This window comes from Leishmania martiniquensis, chromosome 33, assembly GCF_017916325.1.
Source record: "Leishmania martiniquensis isolate LSCM1 chromosome 33, whole genome shotgun sequence".
In the NCBI taxonomy this organism is placed as follows: domain Eukaryota; phylum Euglenozoa; class Kinetoplastea; order Trypanosomatida; family Trypanosomatidae; genus Leishmania; species Leishmania martiniquensis.
This window is the reverse complement of record NC_090168.1, coordinates 95,979-106,926: the sequence shown is the minus strand read 5'-3', so window position 1 is coordinate 106,926 and position 10,948 is coordinate 95,979. Positions and strand designations below refer to the sequence as shown.

General features: G+C 57.1%; 2 protein-coding genes across 2 annotated transcripts; both read left to right on the top strand.

The window, feature by feature from the left end:
* Positions 1-363: 363 nt before the first annotated feature.
* LSCM1_02505 (uncharacterized protein) lies at positions 364-2,253 on the top strand (the record flags this gene model as incomplete). The annotated part of the gene is made up of 1 exon (XM_067320088.1): positions 364-2,253. The coding sequence occupies one exon, from the start codon at positions 364-366 to the stop codon at positions 2,251-2,253; it is 1,890 nt and encodes a 629-aa protein (XP_067175463.1).
* A 6,489-nt stretch (positions 2,254-8,742) lies between these two features.
* Positions 8,743-10,383, top strand: LSCM1_02504 (uncharacterized protein; the record flags this gene model as incomplete). The annotated part of the gene is made up of 1 exon (XM_067320087.1): positions 8,743-10,383. The coding sequence occupies one exon, from the start codon at positions 8,743-8,745 to the stop codon at positions 10,381-10,383; it is 1,641 nt and encodes a 546-aa protein (XP_067175462.1).
* Positions 10,384-10,948: the final 565 nt, after the last annotated feature.

Below are 10,948 nucleotides of genomic sequence, written 5' to 3'. Positions count from 1 at the left end.
TGTTTCTATTTGAAGAGGTGAGACGGAGCTCTTCCCACTGAGGTGGACGGAAAGCTCTCGGTTGATCAGCCTTCGCCTCGGTAGCCGATAAAGGGGGGGACTCGGGAGTGGTCCTAATGTTGTTGATGGCGTTTCCATACGTGCACGGCTCTTTCTTTTCCCCTCGCTCTTTTCGTTCTTTTGAAACCTATGCACGGCGGCACTGGAATAGCTGCGCTGGAAAAAAAGCTGTAATCGAGTCGCTCTGCCTGTCGATTTGGACATTCAAAGGGGAAGAGAAAGCAAAGCGCCCGTAACGCTTCACTCTCACCGGCGCTGGTCTTTCTCTCTTTTTCTCATCATTTTAAACCAAACCTCGCCATCATGGACTTCGGGATCGAAAAAGGTGAAGGCCATCGAGAGCCTTTTTGTATAGCAGAGATGGACGACATGGCACGAGCAGCAGAGACCCCCACCTCACCCAATACTGCAAACAGGTCCCTCGGGGGGCATCTTAGTGATGGCAAAGGATCCGCGCAGGGGAACGTGCAGCTCCCAGCGTTGTCGGCTGCGGCGAATTCGTCGTCCATGACGCTCAAAGAGCGCGCCGCGGCACCGGAGCTGCTGATATCCCTTGACGACGAGGAAGAGTATACTCCGCAGCTCTCGTTGAGAACTCCTTTTTTCTCGCTGAGAAACTTGATCGTCGCGATTCCCATCATCCTCACACCGCTGCTGTATGGATACAACCTCGGATTTGTCGGCCCGCACGTCACCATGTACGCGTACGCATCCAACTGTCAGCTGTACCGAACCAAGAAGTCATGCGAGACGCTGACCGCGGAGAAGTGTCGGTGGTTTAACGCGTCGACATATGTGAACGACACAACCTACGGCGAGGTGTGCGGGTGGGCCGAGAAGACGACGTGCTTCCTGAAATACAGCGACGAGGCAGGTTGCTTGTCAGACGCTGCCTGTAAGTGGAGCTACTCGGCAAGCACCTGCGGCAATCAGGTCGGCTACTCTTCGATCCAGAGCGGTGTCTTTGCTGGGTCTCTGGTGATCGGAACCACCGTTGGTGCGCTGATGGGTGGTTACCTGAGTAAGCGGCTTGACTACTGCAAGAGCTTCATGATGATCGGTGTTTTGAGCATCCTCGGCAACATCCTGACGCACGTGGCAACAGGGTTGTTCCACTATTGGCTGCTCTTCGCTGCTCGCATCGTGCTCGGGTTTCCGTTGGGGTGGCAGTCGATTACTTCTTCGCACTACACGGAGAAGTTTGCCCCTGCAGATCATGCAAAGACGCTCGGCACACTATTTCAGGTTTCGGTCTCGACAGGCATTTTCATTACTTCATTCTTCGGTCTGGTTCTCGGCAACACGATCGATTACGATGCCGCCCGTACGGCCAACACCATGGGCCGAATGCAGGGCCTCGTCTCTGTCTCCACGTTCTTGTCGTTTTTGGTGCTTTTCCTGCCACTCATCACGAAGGACGGCTACAGTAAAAGCAAGAGGGGCGATTACGAGCAGGAGAACGATGAAGACGCGTCCAGGAGGGAAGCGGAGGAGCAGTACACCATGACGCAGATGATCGGACCCATCCTCAACGGTGTGGCGATGGGGTGCGTGACGCAGCTGACTGGCATCAACGCAAACATGAATTTCGCCCCGACTATCATGTCGAACCTTGGGCTGCAACCTCTGGTGGGGAACATCATCGTCATGACGTGGAACATGCTCGCAACATTTTGCGTGATCCCACTCTCCAGGAGGTTTTCTATGCGCACGCTGTTCTTGTTCTGCGGCTTTGTTGGCTCACTGTGCTGCCTGTTTCTGGGTGGTGTCCCGGTGTACCCTGGCGTGACGAGGTCGGACAAGGCAGTGAGCGGCATTGCGATTACGGGCATTGCCATCTTCATCGCTCTTTACGAGATGGGTGTGGGCCCGTGCTTCTACGTTTTGGCGGTGGACGTTTTCCCTGAGTCGTTCCGGCCTATCGGCTCGTCGATCACCGTGGGCGTGATGTTCATCTTCAATCTGATCATCAATATTTGCTATCCCATAGCGACGGAGGCCATCTCTGGCGGTCCGTCGGGGAACCAGAATAAGGGCCAGGCTGTCGCGTTCATTTTTTTTGGCTGCATCGGCGTCGTGTCTTGTGTCATAGAGTACTTCTTTCTGAAACCGTGGGAGGAGCCAGAGGCGAAGAAGACGGGCGGCCTTGATGCTGCGGCTGTCCAGGAGGGCAACGTCACTGACGCATCCTAGCCGCTATGTGTGGGCGGCGCACGCTTGCGCGGCGTTTCGGTCGCTCTCTCCATGTACGTATGCTCTGTGTGCTCTTCGATTGGTCATGCCGTCAAGATGAAAGGCAGAAATATCTTTTTGTTTTTCTTCCTCGTGCCGTGCTGCTGTGCACTGTAACCACGACAACGCAGACCTCTTGCAGAGCCCAAGCGTGCACCTCCCCCTACTTCTTTTTCTCATCACAATTGTTGGTGTGGAGTACCATATTATATATATATATATTTGGTTGGTGTGGCTGTTGGGTATGCGCATACACACACACACGAGAGAGAGAGAAGGCGGCGCTTCACACACACCTCCTCACCTTCCAGTCCGTGCCTGCCCCTCTTTGACCGCTTTTTGCTTTGGTTCTGTGCGCGTCTCCCCTCTATTTTTTTGTCATATATATTTCTCATTTTTGTTGTTCCTTTCCCTTTATGGGTAGCGTTCTCCCCTCCCCTCCCCTCCCCCCACTTCGACCTCTTTCCTCGTCTCGTTTCTTTTTCGTTCCCATTCTCTCTCTTTTCTTTTTGTGTTTTTTTCTCTTCCCATACTCATTCCTTCTTTGTCGTGGTGGCGCCCAGAGACACCGAACGCAGCCTTTCCTCTGGTTGTGTCGAAGTCGACGGCGGCACGTGCCCACCGCCCCGTATGCAACGACTCACGTCAACTTGCAGCCAAGCAGTTATCGTAGTCGTCAGCTCGTTGCCTGGTTATCGTCTCGCTTCCAGCTCATTTTTCTTTGTCGCCCGCTCGCCCCTCGACCTCTCTGTCGGATCAGCAGACGCAAACAGAGCGCGAGTTTGCTCGCCGTGACTCCCCTCCCGCTCTTCTCGGTGCTGATATATCATCCCTCCGCCTCTGTGCGGCAGCTTTCAAATTGCCCATCCACCTCCGTTTGCGCATGAGCGCTCTCCCTCGTTCTCTTTTTGTTTCTTTCGCACCCCGTCCCCGTCAGCTGCGTGGCCGACAGCGCCACTGTGGGAATGCGTGTGCGACCATCTTTGGACGTCGGCCACATGATAAAGGGGCGCGACCATTGCGAGAAGATGGAACTTGTGTGTGTGGGTGAGGGGGAGGGCTTTCTCCTTTCGGTCTCACTGTGCTTCTTGCCTCCCCGCAATGCTTCGAGGGCTACTCAAGCGTACCCCTGTAGACACAGGCACACAGGTACCCCTGCACGGATGGTCGTACAAGATCAAAAAAAAACTGCAGGGCATGCGTGAAAATATTTTTCTTTGATACCCATGCTGAATTCGAGAGGAAGTGATGACGGAGTGAGTGACGTGCTGACGACCTACAGCCTCCTTTATCCTTTGACGAAGAGAGAGCGAAACGAAGCAGCCACCACCAGTCGCGTCTCTCACATGTACAGCTGAAGGTACGCGTCTACATATATATATATGTATATGTATATCTCCCCAATGGTGTAACGGAAACCACGCACACACTCAATATGCTAACACTTCATGGCTGACCTTTTTTTTTTCGTTGCTTCGCTGCTTTTGACCTCCTTAGTGGTTTGGCATTTGTTTTCACTTCTATTGGATCCGTTACGGTCTTTGTGTGCGTGTGTCTCTGCGCGTGTGCGTCGAGGAATGTGCCGTATTTTGCTCCTTTTTTTTTAGCGATGTGCTGGTCTGCGTCCCCGCCTGTCTCTCTTTCGGCGTAGTGCGCGCTTCCCGTCCCATACCCCATTTGCCGCCCTTTCGAGGATACGGTGTGGAAACAGTACACGTGACCGTACATGGAATGGACTCTTGTGAACATGGCAATGTGTGTCTCCCATACGCTCCTTTTTTTTCGTGTGTCTTTGTGTAAGTGCTCCGCTCTTCCTCCGTTCCTTCTTAAGGTGCCGCCTCCTCAATGCTCTCCTCCCTCCCTCTGTTGGACCGGTTTTTTTCCTCTTTACGCTCCTTTTCTCTCCCGCTCCGATGCTGGCGCCGCCGTGGCGCGTGCGATGGAATCGGCGGCAATCTGTATGGGTGTACTTCGCTTGCTTGTCTCGGTGCATGCAGACACGGAAGCGAAAGCGCGCAGTTTTCGTACAAGCTGTGCAACGTGCGGTATGTGGGATAGCCACACGGCAGCATCGTTGCTTTCCGCTCCCGCCCGTCCCCTTTTTGCGAGCACTCTCTGATTCCCTTTGCTTTCTTCTGCCACTCTCCTTTTTTGCTCTCGAATACGCCGGTGAGACACGCGACGAGAAAAGGATGGTAGGGGCTTCGATATTCATCGGCACTGGCACACACACACACACACATGCACACACGTACATACCCAAGCAGACGGAGGAAAAAGATCAGCAACAGCGACGATTACGCAGGACGCGTCCTCCATGTATATCATGCCTCCTGTTCTGACCGTCGCAGCCCCTCCCTCCCTCCCTCCCCTCTCTCTCTTGCACCCCAACGGAATAAGAGGAAAGAGGGGAGGGGGGAGGGCGCTCCTTCAGGTGCGCCGCTGAGTACATGGCGTACATCGCACTGCCCTCAAAAGTCCAAAAAGGTTCCTTTGTTTTTCCCCCTTTTCTTGTCGTTGTGCCTCAGTCCGTGTCCACTTCCGGCAGTAGACGCAGAAAAACACGCGGCGATCTGTCCCATCCAATGCTCGTCTTCCTGTTCTGGCCGCTTTCTCGATCCTATATGCTCGATTTTCCTCTGGATCTACTCTCTTCACCACTCATTCAAACATCCGTTGAAGGAGACGACTTCTTTTATAAATTGTATCCGCATGCCTCGTCCTCTTTCATCCCCCTTTTTTTCTTCCTTTACGCTTCTCCAAAGACTCAACTACGATCTGCGTCGTGTCCCGAATGCCTGTTTGCTTCCCCATCTCTTTTCTTCGGACCGTCTCGCTCTCTGCTGCGATCGTGGCGCTGCCCCTTGCAGATTTCATGGAGAAAGGGTGGCTTGAGCTGTGACGGCTGGCGACATGTCTCTCCCTCTCCCTCTTTCTCTCCTTTCATTTTTCTCTTTGCCTCACGCAAGCAGATGAGCGCATGTGTCGCTGCAGCAAACTGAAAAAGACGGCGAAAGTCCACACGGCATTCGACCAGCCCCACTCCGTTGGCCCCCCTGTTTCACACACACACACACACATGAGGCGTATATTCTCTCTGCAGCTGCAGTCTTTGTGCTGCCGTGAGCAGACTCCCGCTTCCGTTGAGCCCCCTTCGGTTGATACCGTAAAGCTCGCTGTGCGTGAGATGCGCGTGCACGAGTAGGCCTCGCACCGCCTCACCTTCTAGTCACATCACAAAGATGACACCGGCGGCTGATCATGCCCTCCAGTGTCTTCGAGAAGTGTAGAAGAGGCTAACATCCTACGCCGGTGGACATGTTGGTGCTGTATGACGCAATCGGAGCGCAGCGGAGGAATATGGTGTGCAGGTGGTTGAGGAGCGCATGCATCGCCTCGACGACTTCGCCCACAACACCCGCAGCCAGGTCCTTGTGGGCGGCCTCCGTGAAGCTGCCCCCGCCCGCTGCCAGTAGAGGACGCGGATGCGGACTGGAGATGAGTTGTGGCAACTCTGTGAGGGTCTGTATAGTACCGCCTTTGAGGTGTGTTAGCGCAAAAAAAAAAGATGCTCATAATAGCATCCGCGGGCGCTCTCTTTCGAATAGCTTCTCTCCTGCTCAGCCAGATGAGTGCCGGCAATACTTCATCGACAGCCATTCACACAGCCGGTTCTGGTGCCTTCGCCTGGTGACATCAAGGTCCAAGCGAACGAATGCGCAGTAGGCGGCCGTGCACGCAGCTGCGGCTGGTCCGGCGCCTTACGCGCATGGCTCATGACCATGTCAACGTCGCTTAACATTCCCCCGGAGCCTGGGAAGCCCACTTTTGACGAGGCCGGGAAGGACTGTCGTGTATGGACCTGTTTGCACCCGGGCATTGTGAATGGGGACCCACTGGACGCTAATCCCGCCCCCATCCTCAGAGTTGGTCCTGCGCAGCCCCCTCCGTCGCGCACACGATGCAGGTCTGCGCCATTATCTTGACAATCTGCGGCGTCGCATTTGCTGGGCGACGAGCGGCGCTGCCATAGCGATCGAGCGAGCGAGCGCTGGGGCACTGCGCTGACGGTGGACGATGTCTTCGACTTCCTCCGCTCATCGCAGTGCCGTTTTTGCATGTGTTCACCCCCGGCGGCGCGGCCGTTGCCGGCTCGTGCAGACGAAGAGCCCCGGGAGCCTCACGGTTCGTGATGGGCAGGAGCGACGGAAAGAAGGGGGGCGGTAGCAAGGGACTGTACGTGCGTGCAGAGGAGAAGGAAATGAAGGGTGCTGCTTTCACTGCGCCAGCAGCGTCGGAAGAGAGCCACGGCGCACACCAGCACAAGGAAGGCAGCAGGCCGCGCCTAGCGACGGTATTCCTGCACGCCCACGCTGACGCAGCTCGACACCAGCATACACTCACCGCACCGACGATTAGCACTACCTCGCTTGAGCAGCACGCGGCGGCTATTTCTCCAATGCCATACGACGTGGAGGCCACCTCATGCGCTCTGAACGCTGCCCCGGCTGTTCGCCGGTGCGAGCAACCCTCCGGCGGGCGATAGCAAGGCCCTTTGGCCTTTCCGAAGCCTGCATGCGTCGTGCGAGGCAACACACACACACACCTGCATGCGCCCCATCTCATCAATCCCTTGCGTAGGCGTGGCACGGCTTTCGAACCGGTGGACGCGTTCGTGTCTCTCACTCAGGCTGGCTCCGCTGCCCGGGACTCCTTCAGTGAAATTTGTCGAGACGTCCACCCGCACATGAGCCTCCTGGTCCTTCACGTATGTGAGACTGCCGCCCGCCAGAAGGATAGTACTGCTGTCGGGCCCTTGGGGTGTTCCTGTGCACCACGGCAGCAAGAGAATGTGGTGCTTTGGGGCGGGGGCTGAGCTAGTCGGACCAGGCCTCTTAAGCTGGATCTTTTCTGCGCCGTGGGCTGAGACAAAACTGCAGACCTTGCGCGGTGGCCACGGGAGGTCGTGCACAGAGACCGGAAATCGACAGGAAACTGTTCCGCACCTTGCGCCCGTACACAAACATTATACCCGTTTCATTGCGGTAAGCATACACAGCTTAGGGAGCCAAAAGACCAGGCACCTTAGGCCCTCCCTTGGCGGCCTTCTGGGGCGAAGCTCACCGGCGTACGTGCTGAGGTTTTTGGGCAAGGGCTCTCGCTCGTTAAGCCGTTTGGTACGCTCGCGCTCTGCCCATCTGCGGAGCAGCAGCAGGGCGCACGCCAACTAGAAACTGGCTCACTGGCAGGACTCTTACAGCGGACGCGACATGGGACAAGTCCTTAGCAGGTGAATCGTTCCCCCCGGCGCATCAATTCCGTGGCGCTGCCACTCGTGGCCTTTGACCTGGCCGTGCGGCGGAGGCGAAGACAAGCGCCGGTTTAGCTGCCGAAAGAGTCGTGTGCTTCACCGGAACAGTCATCCTCGCGCCCATTACGATGCAGAAGGCGCATGTCGCGTAGCCGCCGGCTGTGCGCGCGTAACCGACTACTGTATTTCATGGGTGAACAATCTCTGATGTGCGCTGGGGCATCTGCGTGTGTGCTTGCGTGCGCGCGGCGGGAGGCGGGGGTGGTGCGCGTGATGCGCGCGAGCTGCGACGATGATGCAGACAAATCAATACTCACTCTGACGCGTGCGTGGCGGCGGACTGCTGCGCACTGTGCGGATACAAGGATAACATGCACTACCAGCTGATGGTTGTCGACTGCTGTGTGGGGTTGCCGGCTTCGAGTGTGTGCGCTGCACTTGTGTGGTCGATGCTCTGTCTGTCTGTCTGTGTCGACAGCGCCGCTCTATGCGATTTGCCTGCCTTATCTGGCGCGAGCGAGGCAGCGGCCGGGGCGGAGGAGCGCCGTTGCACCGGATCAAACGGGATCACACCTTTGCCGCTCGATGGGGCTCTACCGCATCGTCGTGTGTGTGAAAGGCGCGCTGCTGCCACTCGCCTTCCTAGTGATGGTCTTCTCTTCTCCATAAAATCTATATGTGGCCGCGCAGGAAAATCGTACTTGTGGACGCGTGCCTGAACGCGTCGAGGCCTGCGCGCGGCCTATCGGAAGATGCTTGGTGGTATTAGAAAAATGAAGTCAATCGTCTTATCTGTCGTCTTTTTTCCCTCTGTCTCGGTTTTGTTTGCTATCGGCCACGCGTGAGAAACTTTCGCGGTTGATCGGGGTGGGGGAGCCATTTAGGTCACAAATTGTTTTCTAGTGTGGTGCGCCTCACCGCGTTGAACTCTGCAGACGGTGTCTGCGGTTTTCGCATCGTAGCGTTTCCGAGAAAGGGCTCTGAATGGCGGATAGGACGGGGCGATAGCTTTTCTCTCTCTTGCGCACCCTTTTCAGCGATAACGTGGCATTGGCGGTCTGTGTGGCGGAAGTGAAGATCGTTTATCCGGTCGCTTCTTCCGTTACTGTGCAGCGTATCAGTCTCTCTTGGTCCTCGTGATGCACGCGACGTCCAGCCTTAGAGGACCTGCGGGCTTGGCGGGGAATGCGAGGGGGACCGCGGCGACACCGATGGCGGCAGTGGGCCGTCCTCATACAGAGGTGATGGCAGGTGGATCGCAACCTCACCGCAAGCGTCCCCGACAAGGCGTCCTCGTGGATCCGCTCTCTCGTGAAGTTTATCAGATGATGGTGCGCCAGCTCCACCACGATGGGTTTATGGCCGCTGCTTCTGCTGTCTGCGATGCCACTGGAGTCGTCGTGGATAACGTGGAGGACGAGGGCGACCTTCTCTCACGGGTCGTGGCGGCGGGACTGAGTGTGAGCGAGATGGAGCGGCGTGCGGAGGAGGAGTTTCACTTGACTCAGGTGGTGGAGCGTCATCTCAGCGCGTCGAAGTTGTACATACCGCTCTCGCTGTCCAGCCGATGGTCAGTGGGACGTCGATGCCTGCGCATGCGTGAGCGGTTCATCTCAGCTTCTCTTGGCGGTGTTGTGCGAGACGTCTGCTTTTCTCCCGATGGCGCCTTCGTTTCGTGCGCCGGCACCAATGGGCTTGCGGCCATCTTTTCCCTCGAGACGATCGAGGATTTAAGCGCTCTTGACGAAGCGCGCGACGCGAACCGTGCGAGAGCGCTGGATGGTAGTCGTGAGGCTGGGAACTTCGGCAATGGTGAGACGGCTCCGAAAGGGTCTGCTATCCGCAATGCCAACGAGATAACGGAGCTTGCGATGGTGCGCCGATTTCACGAGCATACGCAGTCTGTCGAGGTGATGCGGTTCCACCCCACGCAGCCTATCATCCTCTCCGGAGGACGCGAAGGTGATCTGCACCTGCGCAATTACGCTTATCCCGACTCGAAGGTGCACATGAAGGTGCACGACACCGTCCCCATTCGAGACGCATCCTTTCACCCGTCTGGGGAGTACGTCGTTGTCGCGGCCAATCATCACCTGCCTCGGCTAATCAACGTGCGCACGGAGAAGGTGCTCACCCCCCCTGGCACTTACGCATCCTCGACCGCTCACACAGGGACACAGTGGGAGAGCGAGGAAAGCGCCACTGCAGCGGCCTCGTACCGGCCAACCGATCGTGGAGCTCAACATAGCGCTGCGCTGTCGTCCGTGTGCTTCGCTCCCGACGGGCGAACGATGATAAGCACAAGCCTTGATGGCACCTGGATGCTTTACGACGGCGTGAGTGGGCGCGTGATCTACCGCGCTGAGAGCGCCCACTCTGGAGTCCCTGTGACGAGCGTCGCCTACAGCCGAACCGGCAACATCGTGCTAACGGCAGGCATGGACTCGACGGCACGCCTGTGGGACCTTCGGCGACTCCACGCAACATCGCGCAACTACCAGAGCCCAGAGGCGACTTCTTTCGGCGAGCCCACTAAGTGTGAGCATCGAAGTATACGAGCGGTGTTCTCCGCTAATGAAAGCCACGTGCTTTGCCACGACTCCACCCTCCTGGCTGTACACAGCTACTGCGTTTACACCGGGGTGGTCGCCTCCACCTTGACAACGCAGCCAAGCTTTATGCAGAGAGGAATCGCCGCCAGCCCGTGGGCCAACTGTATCGTCACAGGGGGTGATGACAGTCGACTGCGTCTGTGGACGCCAGCATGGCTCCCGTCGTGAAGAGGAGGCAGGTGCCTTGCGTATGTGCGCGGCTCTCGTTGTGTGTGTGTGTGTGTTCGTCGGCGCATTTAATTGGATAGACGGTTGGGGAGCAGAGGTGACTTCTACTGAAAGCCCGCTGTGCCGGCCCGCGATACCTGACGTGCGGGAGCAAGTCGTGCCACCCTCCCCTTCCCTGACTCGTCAAGGACACGGAGAAATCTCGAGGTTAGATTGAGTGGCGGTACAAAATGAAAGCGGCATGACGCCGTCAGGCCGACCGGGAAGGGAGGCGGTCGTGCCCTGCCCCGTTCTCTACCCCTCTGACATGCATGAAGTGGGCAAAGGTGAGTTCGACTTGTCTTCCTTCGTTCTATGCCCAACCTACGTGGTGCTGGCCGCGAGCGTGCACGTGTCGGCGCCATCGTCCACAACGACAAACACCTCGAATACGAAAAGGAGACGAATTCCTCCACCCCCTGCGCCCTCGCTGCCCCCGCCTCTCCAGACCGACACACTCGCGGCGCTGCGCTGCGCTGCTGCGGCCGCTTTGCGTTGGCGAGGGCCGCCGTCCAAGAAAATCGAG